Source organism: Moschus berezovskii, chromosome 23 (assembly GCF_049115385.1).
Source record: "Moschus berezovskii isolate FMDL1 chromosome 23, NW_MosBer_1.0, whole genome shotgun sequence".
Lineage (NCBI taxonomy): Eukaryota > Metazoa > Chordata > Mammalia > Artiodactyla > Moschidae > Moschus > Moschus berezovskii.
The window spans coordinates 29,239,727-29,263,052 of NC_142482.1; the positions used below are offsets into that span (position 1 = coordinate 29,239,727).

At 49.2% G+C, this 23,326-nt stretch overlaps 1 protein-coding gene across 1 annotated transcript; it reads right to left on the minus strand.

Annotated features, from left to right (window-relative positions):
• Nucleotides 1-135: 135 nt before the first annotated feature.
• Nucleotides 136-18,203, minus strand: MRPS18A (mitochondrial ribosomal protein S18A). Its single transcript, XM_055406291.1, has 6 exons — nt 18,071-18,203; nt 8,650-8,681; nt 6,151-6,258; nt 3,625-3,748; nt 3,340-3,409; nt 136-547 (listed from the first exon to the last, which is right to left on the minus strand). The coding sequence occupies exons 1-6, from the start codon at nt 18,180-18,182 to the stop codon at nt 403-405; spliced, it is 591 nt and encodes a 196-aa protein (XP_055262266.1). The 5' UTR covers nt 18,183-18,203; the 3' UTR covers nt 136-402.
• Between the last annotated feature and the right edge of the window lie 5,123 nt (nt 18,204-23,326).

Sequence of the window (23,326 nt, forward strand, 5' to 3'; positions counted from 1 at the left end):
ACCTGTGTGGCCGTGAGCTCCGCTTAGTGCACCCACATGGCCCAGCACCAGAGACCAGTGACTCAATGCGCAGTGACTGGGCAGAAACGGGCTGAGCCCCCGGGCTTCCCAAGCAGTGAGCACACACCCAGCAGGTGAGCACAAGCCTGGTTTATAATATTCCTTTAGACAAAGGGCCGGTGCCCCAGCCCTGAGCCCAGGCCAGGTGTGAGACCACTGCAGCTGCGCAGGGTAGCCTGCCCTGTCTGCCCCCAGCTCCCAGCACTGTGGTGGTGCAGGTCCCAGGCACTAGAGCAGACCTGCCGCCCCCCGTGCCATCTGCACTGGAGGAGCCGGGCCGCCCTGGTGGGATGGGGTGGGAGTGCAGGACGAGCTCAGGCTCTCAGGAGGCCCTGCTCTCAGTCAGTGATATAGCACCAAAGGCCTGCCCGTGTAGGAGACGTTGTCCTTCAGGAGGGGGGACCCCACGGCCATGCGCACCTTGTCCCAGCGGTGGCCTTTGTTGTAGATGGGCTTGACGGAGCGGGGAGACCAGCGGGTCAGGTACCTGTTGGGGGAGGATGGGAGGCGGCCATGAGGGCTGGCAGCCCAGGATGTAGCAGAGACCACGGGCATGGGCCCCTCGGGCTGAAGCTGCACTTGGTCAGTCAAACACTTTCACCAGCTTTTCCTTCTTGAGGAGAAGGGGCTTTTCCTGGGAGCAGCTGCCCAGTGTGCTGTAAACAGATGGGCTGGGCCCTGGTGGCCGCAGGCGTGTGTGGCCACGTGCTCCCTTGTCTTTGTGAGTTGCCAGTTTGTGTGCGTGTGTATCTGCTGGGGGAGGAGGCAGAGTAAGAGGCTACTCAGAGAGCAGATCGGCCCTCTCTGGCCCAGTCGTGGGGTGAGGAGAGGCTGATGTAAGGGCTTGGAGGAATCCCTCCCTCTCCCCCACTTGGCTCACTCCACCACCCCAGGCCTCAGGGAACAAGCCTGGGCAGCCATAACTGGCGGAGGACCCCTGACCCCTGACCCTCAAGCAGGCCACGATGGGAGCCAAAGGTGAGGGCCCGTGGGTGCAGATGTAGCCCAGGAAGGTTCGTGTAATACGAGCAGGGATGGGGAAAGATGGCTGCCGCCCATAGTTCTTTGGCCTCCTTTGGGGATGGCAGGGCCCTGACAGTTCCGGGAAGAGTGGCTCATGCCGGCTAAGACTGGGGTTTACTCTGTTCAGAACGAAATTTGAATCCTACCCAGAGACCCACCCTTCGTCCTGAAAGCTCAGCCTTGGCAAAGGCCAGGATCCTCCCCTGCTTCCACACTAGGTTAGGGCTCAACCCAGTGCCTCTAGAGACCCTCCCATGAGAAGTTTTAATTAAAAAAATGAATAACCATGGCTGAAAATTTTTAGATAAGAGTGAAAAAGTGACTGCTAATCTATACATTTCAACTGAGCTCCTCTGGACCTCTATCTTCTGAGTTTTGAGAGGAAGTAGAAGCTGTAGGACTATACGCCACGTGTGAGGTGGGCAGGCAAGAGGGCTTCTGATGACCACTGGGTGGCTGCCAGCCCCCCAGCAGGGAGGTCTCTATGCACTGAGCTGGCCCCAGAGCTGCCTCTGCTGTGGCTGGTGGTGCTGGGACCTGGCAGGGCCCTATGCTGGTGTCTCCCTGGCTTCAGAGGGGGTGGTGAAGAGGTGGGATTTGGAAACAGGCTCCCTAGGATTGAAGATCCTGAGGCTAGTTGCTGCCCTATTGCATCCTTCCGCCCACCCTTGCCCTCCCACCCTGAAGAGACCCTGGGAAGCTGGGCTTCGGCTGGCCCTGGGCCTGATGCCTGTGTCACAAGGAGCAGGCAGCTGCTGCAGAGGGACTGGGGCCTCCGGTCAGCTCTCTGGGACCACTCCAGCTCTAAGAACCAAGGCTCCCTGCTAATCAAGCTCCTTCTTCTTACCTCTCTGGAAGGGGCAGGGAAGGAAATGGCACAGCTCCTCAGGGCCCGGCAGAGCCTGGGCCAGTGCATGGGCCTGGGCAGCTCAAGGGCCACTGGATGAGATTGTCAAGGCCCTAGTTGTAGCCAGGACTCCCTCTCCTCCCCAGGAAGGCCTTTTGCAACCCCATGAGCCCCCATAAGCCATCAATCCTGTGTCACGCTAATGGACACTGGATATATGGGAGGGAGCCTGGCTTTGCTTCAGAGGGCTGAAGGCAGGATGGATTGTGTCCTCAGGCCTGCTGCTGTCTCTTAACAAGTTGGGAGTGGGGGTGGGCTCAACTCCCAAATGGTCCACAGCATATTTGGGAAAGACAAGAGGTGGTTAATATGTCCTGTTCCCCCAGGGCTGCTGGCAAATGGTCCAGCTGGCAGCGCGGGAGGCGCAGGTGGAGACAAGCAAGGGGCCAGGGTGCTGGCGAGGAGTCAGTGAAGAGCCAGCTCTGGCCCTGCACCCAAGCCCAGCAATCCAGAGCTGGTATCTGCCTGGCCTTCCATCCTCCATTCCTGGGTTTTGTTGGGGATCAGCCTAGGAGGTTTGCTGGAGGTGGGGGATCTTGCTTTGCTCTACCCAAAGAGCACAGTTCTAGTGGCATTAGGACAGGCTGAAGGAGAGAGGGCTGTTGATAGGAGAGAACAAGAAACACCAACATCAGTTTTACAGACCTGGATCTACTCTCAGTAAGAGAGTACTGCAGCTCCAGGAGTATGTAGGGTGGCAATGTCAGAGACAGCTGTTTGAGTTAGACAGGAACCTGTTCCTACACCAGAGGGGGCCACCCTGCTCAGGCTGTAAGGCAGATTGATTGATTCTAGGATCTACAGGCCTTTCTCTCCTGTTCCATAAAACCTCAGGATCTCGTGGGATGCCATACGCAGCTGAGCAGGCTGTTAACTGTATAACTCTAGGGGGAACATTCACAATCTAGTCTACATGGATGCTGCCTTCAAGTTTTACAGTATATGATCTGATAGCTCTATATGGTGGCCCTATCCCAGAGAGCCCTCCCATTTCTATTTCTAAAGTCTCATTTTGCCCTTTAATAACCCCAGCGCTATTACTGAAAGTTTGTAGAACTGCTCTGACATTCCCATAGCAACCCAGTATGATGTCATAAACAGAGGATTAGCACATTCTAATGCCCAACCAGCAGATCTCCTTACCCTTGTTACCCCTGGGCTAAGTGCCCTGCTGGGGAGGGACAAGGAAAGAAGCTGAGGCTGGCAGAGGGAGAGTAACAGAGGTGTGCACAGTGGTGGGACTGCTGGGGTGACGGGGTGGCGTTCAGGCTGGAAGGGACGGAGCTCTCCAGCCTTCCTGAGCTGCAGGATGAGCTCCAGGGGCTGGCCTCCCCAGCCCAGGTGTGTACCTGTTGAGTCGGGGTCTGGTCTTTGGAACAAATCCTTCAGGAAGCTTGGGCCTGTGATTTGGGAGAAGACCTGAATGGAGGGAAAAGCATTTAAGAGGATGGTCTCTGCACTCCCTCTGCAGCTCTGGAGGGCTGAACAGAAAGCCCAAGGGGGTGGGAAGCTGGCACTGGGGGGCGAGTATAACGCAGTCTCTGGACACACACTGCTCTTTCGGGAGGGGCAAGGAGGTGTGGGAGGTGTAATGGTGCCCACAGCCCCCTGCCCCTCTGCCCGAGGTCCTTCACCTGCTCGGTGGGCCATCTTCACACACTCCTCTATCTTGCGGTGTTCTTCCTGGCACAGCCCGGTGATCCTCCGGGGCAGCATGCCCCCATGTGGCCGGATGAACTGACTGAGCAACAGAACATCCTAGCGGAAACGGAAAACAGGAGAGGAAGGTCATGTGGATGGGTGCTGGCTGCCAGGAAGCCAGGGCCACGTGGCCTGTAGGGTAGGCTGCTGTAGCTGGCTGGCATTGTAAGGGGCTGACGCTACCCTGAGAAGCGACCTGAGACCATTCCCTCCACACAGAGCCCTGCACTCAGGCCCGCTGCCTCCACTGCAACAAGTTCAATCCCAACTTAGCAAGATTTCCTAGCCCCATTACCAACCCCAAGAGTTCTCAGCTCCTCTATGAGACAGTCTTCCGGCAGACTTGGTGAGAGAAGGGGAACTTTTCAAGAAGGTTAACAAGCTATCATGCACCCACAGTATCTCTCCTGGTAATGAAAAGTGTGTTATCTCCTCTTTGGGTGACGTAGAGGGTATGTTATATATTTGCACACAAGAGGGAAGACCTGTACCATTTCCGCCCCTAAAGTCTACATATGACAACCCCTAGAGTCTACACACCACATCCCAGAAGACCTGCAGAGAGCCCCTCCACTTCTGCCATGCCCTCTGAGCGAAGCGCCAGGCAACAACAAGCTGAGGAGGAGGTCAAGTTGTGAAGTTAAATCCCTCATCTTCTGTGACCCCTGTGCCCAGATGTGAATGGATTCCTGGGCTTCCTTTGAACCATCAGACTGCTTTGGCTAAGTCAAGGAAATAACGACAAACAAAGCCAGCGCCCAGAGAGACAAAGTCCCCTCCCCACTCTCACAGGACGGCATGGGTTAGAGAAACAGTCTCCCACCCCACCCTCAGGGGCCTGACAGGCCTGTCTCCATGGTTCTGGTCCTCAAATGGATTCGCTGCCCTGGCAGGCGCCTCGCTGTATAACTGCAGATTTGCTTTAATCACTGGTCAGCTCCTGGGGGACCCAGGCTCCCAATTCCCACCCCTGTAATCCTCAGAATCTGATGAAAAGAACTTGGACTGGATTATCTGGGGATAATACACTGGGCTCACAGCCCCAGTGCTGCCCCCACTGCAGGCTGCCAAGGAAGCTGACAGCTCTCTGCAGCTCTGAGTGGCGCTGTCCTGAGCAGAAAGGGGTGAAAAGGAAAACAACTTCTCCAGCCTTTACCTTGGAGGGGATTGGATTTCTTCTCTTGATAAACAGAGCCAAGTCCGTTTCCTGGAAACGGCTGGTAGGAAGAATACCCCACAGTGGTCAGGCAGGTGTGGGTTCCCCTCCCCATCTCACAGCTGGGATTCTAGGTACGGCCAGGACCCTACTAACTTCCATGTCACAAGAAGCTGAGAGCACTGCCTGTGGCCTGCAAGTTTCCTGTTACTCCAAGTGGCCATCAGCAAAAGGGCGGGGATAGGGTGAAAGAATACCTCCAGCCCCCACCCTGGGGTGGCGTGAGGCCAAGGCTCCCAGCCCAGGAGATTAGTTGGGTTGTTCTGTTCAGATCCCATGGGCATGTGGCCTTTCCTGCTCTCACCACCTGACCAGGATCTCTGCCCTTAGTCATCCCATTCCACAGAGGGGCACAGGGACAACGTGCAGGTCAAACTGGCCCAAAGCCTGAATCACCTGAAACCTAAAAATAGGGTGCTTAATGTCACCAGCAGAACTCTGAAGGACAAGTATGTATTTCTCCAGGGCTGTGTCCATCCCCAGGCCCGCCCCATCTCCAGACACGATGCAGAACAGCAGCTGGGACTGCCGGCTCTGCCTGGGTCTCATACCCCAGAGTGCATCCCAGCTCTGATACTTACTAGCTGTGTGATCTGAGGCAAGTGCATTAACTCGGCCATGCCTCAAATTGCCTCATCTGTAAAACAAGGATGAAAACAGTGCCTACTTCACCAGGATATTGTGAAAACAAAGTGAACTATGCCCTGCAGGTGCTTAACACACAGAGCAGCACCTACAGTTGCTTGTTCTCATCATCTCTCCGTGAAACGGCAGCTCTAGAAGAGCCACAGCAAACAGGGGTCCCTGTAGCTCCAGTGTGGGAAGAGAGTGACGTGTCCTCAGATCACAGTGAGGACTCTCAAGACACGCCCTCATTACACAAGGAGGAAAATCAAACCCGGACTCTGATTCCACCCCTCGGGAACACAGCCCTGTGAGACTGGGCTCCAGGGCCCTGGTGGTCTGAGCTGCCCACAACCAGACCAGGAACTGAGTCAGGGACTCTCCGCCCTGGCGGCAGATTAGAATCACCTGGGGAGCTTTAAAAACTAATGATGGCCGGGCTCCATCCCAGGCCAGCAGAATCATCTGGGCGTGGGGTCTGAGCGTTTCTAAAGCTCTCCCGGGACTCTCATGTACGGCCAGTGTTGAGAGCCGCTGGACACAGTGCTTCTGTCTCGGTGGCTCCGTAAGGCGCTTGCTGGGCCCGCAGGGACGTGGGCTCTGGGACGCGCAGACTCACCTCATAATTGTACTTGTGCTTCAGGCCCCAGCGGCAGATGGGGCACTGGCCGGAGGGGTTGGGGGGATTTGGACTTTCCCTGGGAGTCCCTATGATTCGGCCTTCAACCTAGGAGGCAGAGAAAGAGAGCTGATGAGGGAGAGCGTTGTGTGGAGACCCCGATCCTGGAGCAACCCCCCAAAGCTGGTGAGGCTTCCTCTCTGGGGGCCTTGGGGGGAGCAGCTAAGGGGCCTCTCTGCCTGAACACAGCTGCTGGACATGGCCTCAGGTGGCCACAAAGCTGAGTTTGGTGACCTAGGAGGGTAATAGAAACTGAACTTAATGCTGGTGGCAAGAGTTGCGTTGTATCTGCTGAATGCTAGCTTTCCATCCTCAAAAAGACAAAAACTCCAGAACTTTATGCTTCCCTCTCCCTGATTTGGGAAAAAGCAATCCATGCACATGGTAAAAAGTTTCAAACTGTACAGGGATGTGGAGTCCAAAGGAAGTCTCACCCCTCATCCCGAACATCCTTCTCACCAGAAACTGCAGTTTCCAGCTCTGACAGAGGTAAGTCTATGCCAGTGGTTCTCAACCAGGCGTGATTTGGCCTCCCAGGGGACACCGGACTGAAACATTTCTGATCGTCACCACGGGGGTGGGGTGGGGTGGGGATGGGTCCCCAGCCCCTAGCAGGGAAACTGCTAATAAGCATCCTATGACAGACAGGACAGGCCCCCACAGCAGAGAACCAGCCCGTCTAAAAAAACAACAGTGCTGGCCTGAGAAACCTGGTCGAGGCCTACACGAGCAGACAACTATGTGCACGCCCCTCCTCCCTCTAAAAACATAGAGCAGGGACACAGTTCCCGGGCTGCCTCCTCTCAGCATTCTGGATGCCACCTTTCACACCCCACTCAGGCCACGTGTGAAGTGACCTCCGCCATGGCTGCTGTGTCCTGTGACACAGCCTTGGAGAGACTAAGCGCAATAAACCAGTGACCTGGGCGTCAGCTCCAATTGCAGGAGGGGGAGGTTAGACAGCCTTGCTGATTGAGGCCACGGATTATGACAGTGAGGTTGGGCCAGGTCTGAGAGGCTTTGAGAGGGAAGCAACTCTCCCAGGGGAGAAGTGGCAAAAGGCAAAGGAGCTGGCTATGCAGGGTGCTGTTACTGCCTTTCCGGCAATGCCACCCCAGCGATGCCAGAAATGGAGCCAAGTGCTCGGAAAAATGGGCAGGTGTATGGAAGGTCTTGGGAAGGGGTCAAAGTGGGCCTGAGTGGGGACAGCTAACTTTACACACTCTCCACTACAGGCCTGGCTCTGTGCTGATAATGGTCCACATGGATCATCTCATTTAACTTCACAGCCTAGTGAGGGCAGATTCATGATCTTATTTTACTGATGAAGAAGTGAGACTCTGGACAATGAGTAATACCCAAAGTCAGCCATGGCACTGCCTCTCCAGGTATGGCTGGGCTCCCTCCCCAAGGGCTCTTATGGGACCACATGCCTCTGTGTTCGTTCCACAAATAGCAAATTCATGCCCCACAGGAAAAACACTCTGCACACACAGAAACCCGATGAGTTTCTCTCCACCAGCATGGAGTTTACAGGGTGAACGTTTGCTTTGGTTTTGGATAAGGGAACTATTCTTAAAGGGATGGGAATCCCTAGAAAGAACTGTCTTGAGGTCTTAACTTCAAGTACAAAGATTGAGGGGGAGCCTTCTGGGGAAGACCCAAAGAGGGAACCCTAAGGGCTTGTCCTGGGGATAAGAAGGTCTTGGGGAGGGCTGCGCGTGGCTAGCTGCCAGAGGGTTAAATCCCTGGTTGACATGGAAGCCACAGAGGCTTCTGGGAACTCTGTGGAGTGGTTGAGGATTTCTTGGGAGGCACAGAAGGCCATGTGAAAACAACGTTGTCTTTTAGGGATTATAGGATAATCTAGGCCCCATGACTCCCTGAGGAAGGGAGGCGAGATGGGCCCAGTGAGGGTGGGGGTTGGGGGAGGAGTAGAGGGAGTGAAAAACCGTCTAGCTTTCTCACCAACAGATGAGCCAGGGCGCCAGCTATGAGCCCAGGGCCCAGAAAGTGTCACCTTCTCACTGCCTCACTGAAGGAGTAGCTTAGTCATTCCAGGCAGAAAGTTAAGAGACTGAGATCCAGGCTCCTGGCCTGGGGTCAACTTACTCTCTCTAGCCTTGCCATTACCTTAGTTTCCCCTTTGGAAAACTGACTTATCGCCCACCAAAAAATATAGCAGCAAATACTTCTGAGCCCATGTCATACAAAAGGTCACTTTAATCAAGTAACAGATGCCTCAGTCCAACACAGCGACTGTTCCTGATTAACCACACTCCCGCACATGGGTTGAAAATAGTAAATGCGGGATTTATGGTCACAGAGGGAGCAGATCCTGACGCCAGTCCAGTTGGGGCTCCTACTCTTTCTCAGAGGAGCAGCCAGGCAGCTCCAAGTGGTACAGAGGTTAGAAGTGGCCAACTCGACAATACTTACTATAGTCGTCTTCCCTTCTTGGATCTCCACCACTGCAGAGATAAAGGGGAAAAATTAGGTCAACCATTTAATAAGGAACAGGGAGTTTTAAATAATAGCTCAAACCTCACACACGAAGAAAAATGAAGCGCTCTGTCTGCACCCTCCCATGGCCTCCCCCCGCAAATGTGCAGGGTTTATGTCCCAGTGCCCAGGCTCTGCGCTCTGCAGGCTGTGCAGAGCAGTACTAAGTTAATTCAGTAGTGTCCAACTCTTTGCAACCCCATGGACTGTTGCCCACCTGGTTCCTCTGTCCATGGGGATTCTCCAGGCAAGAATACTGGAGTGGGTTGCCATTTCTCCTCCAGGGGATCTTCCTGACGCAGGGACTGAACCCATGTCTCCTGTGGCTCCTGCACTGCAGGCAGATTCTTTACTGTTGAGCCACTTGGGAAGCCCATAATGCAAGGGCTCCTGCAAAGCAGGAGACCCCAATTTGATTCCTGGGTCAGGAAGATCTGCTGGAGAAGGGATAGGCTACCCATTCCAGTATTCTTGGGCTTCCCTGGTGGCTCAGCTGGTAAAGAATCTGCCTGCAATGTGGGAGACCTGGGTTTGATCCCTGGGTTGGAAAGATGCCCTGGAGAAGGGATTATCCACTCCAGTATTCTGGCCTGGAGAATTCCATTGACTGTATAGTCCATGGGGTCACAAAGAGTCAGACACCACTGAGCGACTTGCACTTTCACTTCTCCTGCAGGCTGAGTGGGGGGCAAATCCAAATGCCCATATCATATCACCTCTCTGAGATTAAGGGTCTTCACACTGTTTCTCTTTCTAAGCCAAGATTTATCTTGGCTCCATCCAAGGTACTTGGCAAGATCTTGCGCTACCGTGGCTAGCAATCATGGCCTAAGAGTTCAGGGGTTGGGGGTGGACAGAGGCCATAAAAAGACAAAAAGTACCCATTTTACGTGTTCTTCATGAAGAGAAACCAGACAAATGTGGTTCCTGACCTTGACCAGTCTGCAATCTAAGATGCAGCACCCAGGGGCCCCACAATGGGTAATAATGAGATCAGTTCACTCTGAGAACATCTTGAGAACCTTGTGTTAAACCTGTACAAAGGCAGCTATCTCTCTTCCCTGAAGGGATGAATTTTGTTATTCACACTGGAGAGGGAAGAGTGATAGGAACAAGGGGCCTGCAGGTACGGGGTTGGGGTTGGGGCGGAATTTCAAGGAGAGGACTGCAGAGCCATCCTGAGAGGGACTCATTCAGCTCTTCGCCTATTTAGGAGTGAGGCAGTCAGAAAAGAACCCAAGGGCAAAACAATTTCACTGCATGCATGTCAGGCTGTACTTATGTCCTCTTATTTAACCAGGATGCAGAAAGACAACTTCAATAATATTCTAAGGGAGAACCAAGCTCATAACCCACATTGGCAAATAAAATCAAACAGAAGGTTCTTGGAGAGTCTCCCATGGTTGCCCAGTTTCTTTAGAAAGACAGAAGCCGTGGCTTTCAGCACAGGAACTGGCACACCACAGATGCTCCATAAATGTTAGGGAGCAAAATACTGGCCGTGATGCCCTTCTGATTGCTAATTACCGTAATAGAAAATGTGAGTGCACAGCTATAGCTAGGCTGCAAAGTGTCTCCCCAAATGCTAAAACCATATTTTAACAGCAGCTTGGCTACCGCAATTAGTTCTACTCAGCTCTAGTCAAGGAAAGAAGCAGTACAGATTAGAAAGAACCTAAGGTTAACTTTGTGAATCTAATGAAAGTTACAGACCTCGCCCTAGAAACATGTCCCTCAGTGTACACACAATTAGACATGGATTACAGGACAGAAATGGTATGGACCTAACAGAAGCAGAAGATATTAAGAAGAGGTGGCAAGAATACACAGAAGAACTGTACAAAAAAGATCTTCATGATGAAGATAATCACGATGGCGTGATCACTCACCTGGAACCAGACATCTTGGAATGTGAAGTCAAGTGGGCCTTAGAGAGCATCACCACGAACAAAGCTAGTGGAGGTGACGGAATTCCAATTGAGCTATTTCAAATCCTGAAAGATGATGCCGTGAAAGTGCTACACTCAGTATGCCAGCAAATTTCGAAAACAATGGCCACAGGACTGGAAAAGGTTAGTCTTCATTCCAATCCCTAAGAAAGGCAATGCCAAAGAATGCTCAAACTACCACACAATTGCACTCATCTCACCCACTAGTAAAGTCATGCTCAAAATTCTCCAAGCTAGGCTTCAGCAATATGTGAATCATGAACTTCCAGATGTTCAAGCAGGTTTTAGAAAAGGCAGAGGCACCAGAGATCAAATTGCCAACATCCGCTGGATCATGGAGAAAGCAAGAGAGTTCCAGAAAAACATCTATTTCTGCTTCATTGACTATGCCAAAGCCTTTGACTGTGTGGATCACAATAAACTGTGGAACATTCTGAAAGAGATGGGAATACCAGACCACCTGACCTGCCTCTTGAGAAACCTGTATGCAGGTCAGGAAGCAACAGTTAGAACTGGACATGGAACAATGGACTGGTTCCAAATAGGAAAAGGAGTACGTCAAGGTTGTATGTTGTCACCCTGCTTATTTAACTTACATGCAGAGTACATCATGAGGAACGCTGGGCTGGAAGAAGCACAAGCTGGAATCAAGATTGCCAGGAGAAATATCAATAACCTCAGATATGCAGATGACACCACCCTTATGGCAGAAAGTGAAGAGGAACTCAAAGGGCTCTTGATGAAAGTGAAAGAGGAGAGTGAAAAGGTTGGCTTGAAGCTCAACATTCAGAAAACGAAGATCATGGCATCTGGTCCCATCACTTCATGGGAAATAGATGGGGAAACAGTGTCAGACTTTATTTTTTTGGGCTCCAAAATCACTGCGGATGCTGACTGCAGCCATGAAATTAAAAGACGCTTACTCCTTGGAAGGAAAGTTATGACCAGCCTAGATAGCATATTGAAAAGCAGAGACATTACTTTGCCAACCAAGGTCTGTCTAGTCAAGGCTATGGTTTTTCCCGTGGTCATGTATGGATGTGAAAGTTGGACTGTGAAGAAAGCTGATTGCCGAAGAATTGATGCTTTTGAACTGTGGTGCTGGAGAAGACTCTTGAGAGTCCCTTGGACTGCAAGGAGATCCAACCAGTCCATTCTAAGGGAGATCAATCCTGGGTGTTCATTGGAAGGACTTATGCTAAAGCTGAAACTCCAAGACTTTGGCCACCTCATGCAACGAGTTGACTCACTGGAAGAGTCTGATGCTAGGAGGGATTGGGGGTAGGAGGAGACGGGGACGACAGAGAATGAGATGGCTGGATGGTATCACCGACTTGATGGACATGAGTTTGAGTGAACTCCGGGAGTTGGTGATGGACAGGGAGGCCTGGCGTGCTGTGATTCATGGGGTCGCAAAGAGTCGGACACGACTAAGCGACTGAACTGAACTGAACTGAACTGACACGAAGCTCACAGACCCCTGCAGCTATGTACCTAAATGGTAAAACTGGTTTTCTCTCAGTGGTGGCAGAAGGTGATTTTCTAAAGTTTCCAAAATAAACATGTACTTCTTTTGCAATAAAAAATAAGCAGTAAAAACAGAGAGGCTAAGAAAAAAAAAGTGAGGCAACTTGAACCCACCCGGAGGCCCACGGCAACATCTGTGATCACTGAGCTCTGTGACCGACACCAAATTGGACCCAGACTGCCTGGAACTATCCCCCAATCGTTTTCTGGGCACGGCCATTTATAAAGACCCGTTACTACAAACAACCAACCTAAGAGCCCCTCAATTGCGACTCCACACACACAAGGGAGTGACAACTGGCCAGAAAGGCCCTGAGGCTTTCTCCAGAAAACACTATAGTTACTAATCAACTCAAAGACAAACTCAGCTTCTTTCCCTAAGAGAAAATGCATCACCCCATGCAAGGATCTACTTGTTCCCAAGAGACCAGCCTAAACGGGATGTGGGTGAGACTCAACCTGGTACTCAGTCTGGAGGCCAGCACATCTGCAGGGGGATGGTCACTGCACTGCGTCAGCTTACAAGAGCATCAGGCCAGGAGGGCCGAGCCCTAGCACAGCTGGGCACCCAGGAAACGTTGCAAAAACCAAGTTGGAAGAGGGACGGAGGATGACCCAGTCTGAGCAACGGCAGGTGAGGGGGGCAGCACAGGTTTTTAAGAATCCAGATGGGAAACAAAAGGAGAGACCTACTCCGGAATCCCTTGAGTCGGCGTGAGATCAGCGCCCTGAAGTGAAGCGGACCAACATGTGCTTCCCCTCTCCGTGGAGGCACTTGGGTCCTAACCATGAGGTAAAGAAATCGAGCAAAACACACATCACTCCCAGCAAAGAACCAAGCCCTGAAGTCATCACACTGGCCCCTGGAAGAGAGATCAACGTCCATGGCAAGTGCCACTGTTCACAAGCTCCCCACACACAGCAGCTCTGAGCCAGTGAATCATCTCACTATAAGTTAGCGGGTAAAACAATAGGCAGATGCTTATCTCATAGAGACGACTTGTCAAACAAGGAGGAATGACTTGAGAACTCATACGGAACTGAGACTGATCAGGACGGTATTTCAGTGCAGGGAGAGAGGGCCACTGGAGCCTGAAGAGGCCCTAGTAGATTTCAGGCCTCTCAAAACAGAAATAGGAATCAAAACAGTATTGCTTTTCAGCATGCATACAAAAACATGTCAAAACCAAACAAGACCTGAGATCCATTTTATCCCTGGCCTCCTCTCCATTCAAGAGAAGTGGGGGTGGTTAAGAAAAGCTGGACTAACAGACCATTAGTCACTGACTGAAAACTTGTTTAGAAAAAGTTGGAATTGCCCTTGTGTTCTGAGATGTGGCTGGATCAAGTAAACTAAAGAAGCGGTTTTCTAAACCAAGATTAAGGGCCAAGATCTTACACATCAAACAATCTGTGCCACAGGAGGCAAGGCATTTGCTGAGCACCCATGGAGTGTATGACTGGGCTCCACTCACGTGGAGAGCTCCCCTCTAAGAGGAGACACTATCTTTGCCCTAGAGGAGAAAAGAGAACTAAACCAAGCATGGGAACTTCACTCTAATAAAGTCCATGCCTTGTAAAGAGGTCCTTTGAGTACTTCAGTAAATACTCGCCTAGGATGGAGTCCAAGATAACTAAATTGTAAGTCTAGAGCAAACAGCATCGCGGTGAGATCGCAGCGAGGCAAAAAGACCTTGATGGCCACACAAACAGACACAGAGAACTGCGGCAGGATAAAGGCCCAACTGTTTAGTAAAGGAGGAAGTGAGGGGAGATGAATGACAAGGGCTGGAGGGAACTGTTGCAGGAAGTGCCCAGAGGACAGATGTCCTTCTTGGAAAGGCTCCATGGACATCAAGTCCCAAGCAGAGCATGAAGGGATGGAGCAACTGAATGGCAAGGTGGCTACAGGGCAGCACCAACAATCTCAGCACGCTTGGCAAGTGTGGCCATTGACTACTTTTCTCAAACTCCTTCCACCCTCGAGCACTGCTCCCTTCTGCTCATCTTTAACTCTGCCACAAAAGTTTTCTGGTTCTCTCACCACCTGCTCCTTCTTTTTCCCTTGCACCTGAGGGGACTTCCCTCTGCACTATCTTTCAAATGAGGAGGCTCACTGCTACGCAAAAATCTCTTTCCACTAGCAGGTGACTCTGGATCATGTTTTTTGAATTCTTTAAAGCCCCCAACTTGCTCACTGCTGTCTCAAAGCTTTTAGTTACAGGGCTGTCCATCCTGCAAGGCACATCCTTGTCTGAAATGCTGGGTCCTCCAGAAAGCTCCCTTAGCTAACTGGAAAAGAAGAAAAACATTCCCTTCAGCCTTTACTCGTTTCAGCACACTCTGCTCTGAGGATCTGCCAGATCATTATTGTTCATTTAGAAAGTCATATGTGTTTATTACTCTTGTTTTAAATGCTTTCCTTCACAAGGGCTCTAAGAGTGACAAGGCAATATCAAGGTCTTATCTCTACTAGGTCTGACGGTGTCAGTCATGAAATCAACTCCAGCAAGTTAACCGATAAGAGCTTTTAGGGAAGGGAGGGAGCCACTGGGAAGCCCTGCCGTGGAGTACCAAGGTGGTGTCACTGGTGGAGAGGGAAGATTGCTGGCCCTACTTCTGACTCCAGCACTTACTAGCTGTGTGATGCTGGGCATAGCTCCTAACACCTTTGGACCAGATTTCTTCATTTGTAAAAATGCCAGTAATATCCACCTTTAAAGGTTGTTGAGAAGACTGAAAAGTGTACGTGGAAAACCTGGCAGAGTGCTTGCAGCAGACACTTAGTAAACCACAATTTCCATTTTTTGTGTTCCCTTAAGTCTTGCTTCTTCCATAGTCATCTTTTTTGGTTCTGTATGTCCGTCTGGTCAAAGGTCAGACCAGGCTTTCTCAACAGCAGTGGGACTGGTATTTTAGGCCAGGTGGTTCTTTGTTGTGGGGGGCTGTCCTGTGCACAGGAAGATGCATAGCAGCATCCCTGGCTTCTACCACCACACACCAGGAGCACCAGCTGTGACAACCAAAAATGTCTCTGGACATTGCCAAGTGTTCCTGAGAGAGCAAACTGCCCTTGACTGAGAACCACTGCTTTATAGAGATAGCTTCTACAGGCAGGAGCAGTAGTGCTGAGTGCCCACGAACTCTGACTAAAATTAAAGAGTACTATCGTATCAGAAAAGTAGAAATGCTTGAATGTTTTCAGCAAGACGCCAGCTTCCTCTCTGTGACTTTAAATTCTATGTATACAATATTATTCTTCAACTATACCAGCCAGGACCAGTCAAAGTTAGCTATATGTGTAATTCTTTAAGCTTCACACATAATAGGTAGAATATCAAGAGAAAGTTGTTGGTGTTGTTTTTAAAGGCTTTGGAGATAGGTGGTTCTCAAGAAAAGTATAAGCCAATGCCTTCAAGTAAGATCACATCAATTCAATTATCTGGCTTTTAGGTCTGATAGTAACAGAGAAGCTACCAGGTATTCATGGTGAGGAAGACTTCAAATATTCATCTCATCATATAGCCATCTCTCCAACTGAAAAATTCATATCTCAAATATTCCTTTGTTAAAAAAACAAAGCTATTCCTTTTACCTACCCTCTGGGAACATGGCAAAGAACTGTTTTCAACTTTTAATTTTGTAATGGATATGTGCATTGTAGTTGTTAATGTTTGACACTTGGTAGATGTCATCAAAATTGTTACAGGCATGGAACTCCCTGGTGGCCCAGTGTTTAGGACTCTGTGTGTTCACTGCATGGAGAAGGCAATGGCAAGCCACTCCAGTACTCTTGCCTGGAAAATCCCATGGATGGAGGAGCCTGGTGGGCTGCAGTCCATGGGGTCGCTAGGGGTCGGACACGACTGAGCAACTTCACTTTCACACATTGGAGAAGGAAATGGCAACCCACTCCAGTGTTCTTGCCTGGAGAATCCCAGGGACGGGGGAGCCTGGTGGGCTTCCGTCTATGGGGTCACACAGAGTCGGACATGACTGAAGTGACTTAGCAGCAGCAGCAGCGTTCACTGCAAGGAATCCAAGTTTGATCCCTGGTTGGGGAACTAAGATCCCACAAGCCAAGTGGCATGGCCAAAAAAAAAAAAAGTTCTGGGCATATGCCTATTTTACAGCATAGGAACACATGAAACAACTTTCTGAGTCCTTTTCACCATCAGCACGATCTCTTTGGTGTCTTTCTTTATCAATGCATTAGTTAATCTAATGCTAAGGAGGCAGTACCTGGATTTTGTTTTTTTTTTTTCTAGCAAATGTTCCATCTTCCCTTCATAGCTAAATTCTTCAAACACCTATTTCCATTTCTTCATTAATTATCTCTTTAATTTTCCCAAACTTGGTTCCTTATCTGCCATTCTACTGAAAACTTACAAAAGACGTTTTCTGAGACAAATCCAATGCTCCCCTTGTTAGGCTCTTTTTTTTCGGACTTATATGCTTGCCCTGGCAAAATGATCACCATTTTTCCCTGGATACATCTCAGCTTTAGTTAAAGGATACGCTACTCCAGATCTTAAACACACACACAAAACCACTTCTTTGCATATCACTTATCCTTTCCAGCTTCCCGCAGTGCACAAAGGAAGGTTATGTACTGAAAAGACCTTTTCATTTTCCGCCAGATTCCATCCTTTTATGAGCCTGTTAAAGACACACCCCCTTCAGGAGAACTTCCAATTCAGTTTGCTGTTTCCAGTAACCAAATCTCTCTGAACGTGTGCTTAGTCGCTAAGTCATGTCCGTCTCTTTTAGGATCCCGTGGGCTGTAGCCCACCAGGCTCTGTGCATAGGATTTTTCAAGCAAGAATACTGGAGCGGGTTGCCATTTCCTTCTCCAGGGAATCTTCCCAGACCTGTGGATCAAACCCGTGTCTCCTGCATTGCAGGATTCTTCACCTGCTGAGCCATCGAGGAAGCCCCAATATCTAATACCTAAATTGTATTCATTGGAGAGTATTCCATCATCTCATTGGAACCTAACTTCTCAGGAACCCCTTGACAGTTTGAAGAATAGCACTTCGCCTTCAGTAAGCTCTCAGTTCAATGTCAGGCTGCCTTTCCAGACTTAATGAAAAGCAAAACCACCATCCAGTATATGTCTGTTTCAGCTGTTCAATGGCCTTTCCACCTTACCTTCCACCTCTTAGACTAAGGGTTCGGGCCGTGAAAGATGCCATCAGATTACAGCATTTCAGATGAGAAACTGGAAAAGGAGCCCCAGGGGAGGGTATCCAGCTGACCTTCCCTGATCGCGAAGTAATTCTTTAGTGAAGGAGGCGGCGGTTCGAAGAATATGGAATAGAGAATTAACATCCAGTGCCTGCGTGCGTGACACAGCAGCAGCAGCAGCAGCAGCCTGCGTGCGTGGGTGCTAAGTCGCTTCAGTCGTGTCCGACTCTTTGTGACCCTATGGACTGTAGCCTGCCAGGTTCCTCTGTCCATAGGATTCTCCAGGCAAGAGTACTGGAGTGAATCGTCATACCTTCCTCCAGGGGATCTTCCCGATCCAGGGATCGAACCCATGTCTCTTACGTCTCTTACATTGCCAGGCCCTTAACAAAAAACTTTTATGAACCCTAGGACAGGTTTCTATTCTTCTCCTAAATAAGCAAGGCTTTCTCTCCGATCTTCATTCCCCTCTCCCCCCTCCCCGCCACCACCCATGAGGACATTCAAGATGGGTGAGAGATCAAGGTAATAGCATCAGGGTTTGGAAGAAAACTGCTGGCATTCCCGGAGCTCAAACATCTCCGACATTTCAGAATCGCGCGAAGGAAAGGGAGGGAGGGGCGCATGGGGGCAGAAAGAAGCAGCCTTCGTTTCTTCTCTTCAACCCTCGGAGGTCACCAGGACCCAGCACTCACCTTCCCTGAACCCGCGGGCTGGTGGCCTAGTCCAGCTGGAAACGGTCGGCCCTGTCAGCAGCCCTCTGAGAAACCGTCCGCAGCCGGACACCAGGACACTGAGGGCCGCCATCTTGAAAACTATCGCTGACCTCTTGTGCACTTCCGCTTCCGGAACGGCGCGCGCGCGCAGCCGCAGTAGTGGGCAGGAAGAGTGCGTCTTGTGAGCTTTCAGCTCCGTTACTCTTGTCAGTTACTTCGATTTCCTCACCTCCCCAGCTCTGAGCAAAGCAGAGTTAATGTGTGAAGCCTGTGCTTCATTCTGAGAGGCTGGGGAGGTTTTTAGCTCCTGTCTGCCAGTCCTCGAAGTCTCCAGGGTCGCTTTCGTTCCCTGGCAGACTTCTTCGGTAAAATTACATGCACTACCCTTATTTCTTTAAAACTTTTTCTTTACAAGTGAGATGTGGATTTTCAGCTTCTTGAGGCTGCGCCTAAGCTTGTACCAGGGAAGTTGAAATGATTAGGACAATGATTCTGGAAAATCAGGTATCTCACAGATCTGGGATAGAAATAATACTCGCGCCCCAACCCCACCCCACCCCCGCCCCACTGCCCCCAAGCTGCGCTCCCCTCACCAAGGGGTCTTTCATTCTGGTAACTTGACGCTGACCTTTTGCCCCAAATCCTGAAAGATGATGCTGTGAAAGTGTTGCACTCAATATGCCAGCAAATTTGGAAAACTCAGGAAAAGGTCAGTTTTCATTCCAATCCCAAAGAAAGGCAACGACAAAGAATGTTAAGCTACCGCACAATTGCACTCATCTCACACGCTAGCAAAGTAATGCTCAAAATTCTCCAAGCCAGGCTTCAGCAATTCGTGAACCGTGAATTTTCACATGTTCAAGCTGGTTTTAGAAAAGGCAGAACCAGAGATCAAATTGCCAACATCTGCTGGATCATCAAAAAGCAAGAGTTCCAGAAAAACATCTATTTCTGTTTCATTGACTATGCCAAAGCCTTTGACTGTGTGGATCACAATAAACTGTGGAAAATTCTGAAGGAGATGGGAGTAGCAGACCAACTGACCTGTCTCTTGAGAAACCTGTATGCAGGTCAGGAAGCAACAGTTAGAACTGGACATGGAACAACAGACTGGTTCCAAATAGGAAAAGGAGTACATCAAGGCTGTATATTGCCACCCTGCTTATTTAACTTACATGCAGAGTACATCATCGGAGAAGGCAATGGCAATTCACTGCAGTACTCTTGCCTAGTAAATCCCATGGATGGAGGAGCCTGGTAGGCTGCAGTCCGTGGGGTCACTAGGGGTCGGACACGACTGAGCGACTTCACTTTCACTTTTCACTTTCACACATTGGAGAAGGAAATGGCAACCCACTCCAGTGTTCTTGCCTGGAAAATCCCAGGGACGGGGGAGCCTGGTGGGCTTCGTCTGTGGGGTCACACAGAGTCGGACACGACTGAAGTGACTTAGCAGCAGCAGAGTACATCATGAAAAACACTGGGCTGGAGGAAGCACAAGCTGGAATCAAGATTGCCGGGAGAAATATCGATAACCTCAGATATGCAGATGACACCCCTCTTATGGCAGAAAGTGAAGAAGAACTAAAGAGTCTCTTGATGAAAGTGAAAGAGGTGAGTGAAAAAGTTGGCTTGAAGCTCAACATTCAGAAAACTAAGATCATGGTATCTGGTCCCATCACTTTCATGGCAAATAGATGGGGAAACAGTGTCAGACTTTATTTTTTGGGGCTCCAAAATCACTGCAGATGGTGACTGCAGCCATGAAATTAAAAGATGCTTACTCCTTGGAAGGAAAGTTATGACCAACCTAGACAGCATATTAAAAAGCAGAGACATTACTTTGTCAACAAAGGTCCATCTAGTCAAGGCTATGGTTTTTCCAGTGGTCATGATTGGATGTGAGTTGGACTATAAAGAAAGCTGATCGCCAAAGAATTGATGCTTTTGAACTCTGGTGTTGGAGAAGACTCTTGAGAGTCCCTTGGACTGCAAGGAGATCCAACCAGTCCATCCTAAAGGAGATCAGTCCTGGGTGTTCATTGGAAGGACTGATGCTGAAGCTGAAACTCCAATACTTTGGCCACCTGATACGAAGAGCTGACTCATCTGAAAAGACCCTGATGCTGGGAAAGATTGAGGGCAGGAGGAGAAGGGGACGACAGAGGATGAGATGGTTGGATGGCATCACTGACTCAATGGACACGGGTTTGGGTGGACTCTGGGAGTTGTTGATGAACAGGGAGGCCTTGTATGCTGTGGTTCATGGGGTCCCAAAGAGTTGGACACAACTGAACGACTGAACTGAACTGAGACTTATTTCTCAGGGTTCAGCTCAAACTTCACTTCCACATTAGTCTTCCTTAACCTCTCTGTCACTGGTTCTCTGCACCAGCTATCTCTCCATCTTAGTTGTTGTTTTCTTAGTTAAGTCGTGTCTGACTATTTTAACAATGTGGACTGTAGTCTGCCAGGTTACTCTGTCCATGGGATCGCCCAGGCAAGAATACTGGAATAGGTTGCCGTTTCCTTTTCCAGGGGACCTTCCCAGGCTGGGGATTGACAGGCAGATTTTTTACCACCGAGCCACCAGGGGAGCCCCCCCCATCTTAGTACCCTGTTCAATTATAGTTTTGTATCAATTTGTGTAATATGTGTCTCCCCAGTAAACTGTAAGCTCCATGAAGGCAAGGACATTGGTTTTGTTGTTGTTGTTGACTCTCATGTCTCCAGCATTTAGTACAGTGCTTGACACATAATGAGTGCAATATATATTTGTTGAGTGAATAGGACCTGTTTTTTACGGCTTTTGTGAAGATTCAGTTCAGTTCAGTTCAGTCGCTCAGTCGTGTCCGACTCTTTGCGACCCCATGAATCACAGCACGCCAGGCCTCCCTGTCCATCACCAACTCCCGGAGTTCACTCAAACTCATGTCCATCAAGTCGGTGATGCCATCCAGCCATCTAATTCTCTGTCGTCCCCTTCTCCTCCTGCCCCCAATCCCTCCCAACTTCAGAGTCTTTTCCAGTGAGTCAACTCTTCGCATGAGGTGGCCAAAGTATTGGAGTTTCAGCTTCAGCATAAGTCCTTCCAATGAACACCCAGGATTGATCTCCTTTAGAATGGACTGGTTGGATCTCCTTGCAGTCCAAGGGACCCTCAAGAGTCTTCTCCAGCACCACAGTTCAAAAGCATCAATTTTTAAGCGATCGGCTTTCTTCACAGTCCAACTGTCACATCCCTACATGACCAGATGAGATAAAACGTAAGTGCTCAATAACCATAATTTATTAATAAGGCAGTTACTGAGATGACCATGTGCTAGGTACTTTCCATAAGTTTGACATACTTGTCTAATAACAAAACTTATAGTACCAAAAAGAAAGCTCAGTTTTCTATCTTTTGGATTTGCAGGATTAACAGAATATTCCTCTAGAGCTGTATAAGAAAGGATAGCCATTCACACCTCAGTTCTTCCATGTGGTGGTTAGGATAATATTTTCCACACTTGAAGGGGGATTTTCTTGTTATACTAGTCTGATTCATACATGGGGAGATAAGGCTTATTAAAAGGCAGAGCACGCTCTCTGATGAGGGGAGGGAAGGAGTCAGTCTTCCAGTAGGGACTGTCAAATTGGTGGACTAAGATGATGCAGAGCAGCTGCTGTATTGGGTACTTGAGTGGTATCAACTAAGAGGAAAGAAGGAAAAATGTGGCACTGGGTTTCTTTAAAACATCACATTCAGAAAAGACAGGTTCCAGGAAGGGGGAACTTGAGAGAATGGTCAATCTAGGAGGTGAGACAGACACATGGATTAGGAGTGGAGCAGAGAGTTTGGTGGTGTGTATGTCTAGGTGTTCTAGCCAGGGCAGGAAGTCCTCAGCTGTCCTGGTAGCTTCTACTTTCCTTCTGTACAGATGACCTTGAACCCTTCCTGCTTGTACCACACCCCGTGTTTGTTTATGAGTCCCCAGCTTCTGGGGATCAACTGGGACCAAGGCAGTAACAGAGCCCCATCTAGGGTTTGTTTTGGACAGAGTGATTCAAAAGATTTGAATGTTAACCCTCTCTTTGTTATCATATCCTAATTTAATCAAAGTTTATTAAAAAAATAAACTTGTGTTTTCTACAATAAGTAACATGTGATCATTGTAAAAAAATGAAACAATGAAGCATTATTTGCATTCAGCAAAATGAAATAATACTGTGTGTTTTCTTTGTCTTATAATGTCTTCTTTTTTTGATTAATCTTTGGCTGTGCTGGGTCTCTGTTTCTGTTTGAGTGGGCTATTCTCTAGTTTCAGTGAGCGGAGTCTAATCTTTTTGTGGTGTGAGGGCTTCTTATTGTGGTGGCTTCTCGTTACGAAGCACAGGCTCAGCAGTTTTGGCACATGGGCTTAGTTGCTCCTTGGCATATGGAATCTTCCCAGAGTAGAAATCAAACCTGTGTCCCCTACATTGGCAGGCAGATTATTATTCACTGTACCACCATGGAAGTCCATATTTATTTATTTCACTGTGCTGGGTCTTAGTTGCAGTATGTGGAACCTAGTTCCCTGACCAGGGATTGAACCCAGGCCTCCTGCATTGGGAGCACAAGGTATTAACTACTGGACCACCAGGGAAGTCCCTATTTTTTGTGACTCCATTTGTAATTAGTCTCTATGTGAAAAAAGAATTTTGTGAGACCAGATTTTGCTAAGAGATTAGATTTACCTAAAAAAAGTTGTTGTTGAAGAAAGTAGACAAGTTATTGGCATACAACTGATGAAATTCCACAAAGATAACACATTACCCACACCAACAAGTAGAACATCACTAGCACTCCCCTAGGGTCCCCTTTCAGACACTACTCCCTACCCCCCACCAAGGTAATCATTATCCTGACTTTTAATACCATAAATTTTTTCCCCTGCATTTGAACTTTATAGAAATTGAATCTCATGTAGCATGTACTCTTTTCCATCTACTTTCATCTGCTCACCAACGTCAGGTTTGTGAGATTCACCCACACTTTTATTATACATCGTCATCATCATCCATTCTCATTGCGTATAATGTTCCATTGTGATTACACTACAGTTTACTTATCCTTTCTTTTGTTGATAGGATTTAGATAATTTCCAGTTGGGACTGTTACAAACAGTGACGTGATACACATTCTTCTATATGACTTTTGGTGAATACAAGCGCAAACTTATCTTCGGAATATACCTAGGAGTGGAACTGTTG

Coding starts and splice junctions, on each gene's coding strand:
- MRPS18A (XM_055406291.1), bottom strand. CDS start 18,182: ATGGCGGCCCTCAGTGTCCTGGTGTCCGGCTGCGGACGGTTTCTCAGA. Junction 6,259..8,649: donor AAGAAGGGAAGACGACTATA/GTAAGTATTGTC, acceptor TCTGCCTCCTAG/GTTGAAGGCCGAATCATAGG. Junction 3,749..6,150: donor AGCACAAGTACAATTATGAG/GTGAGTCTGCGC, acceptor CGTTTCCGCTAG/GATGTTCTGTTGCTCAGTCA.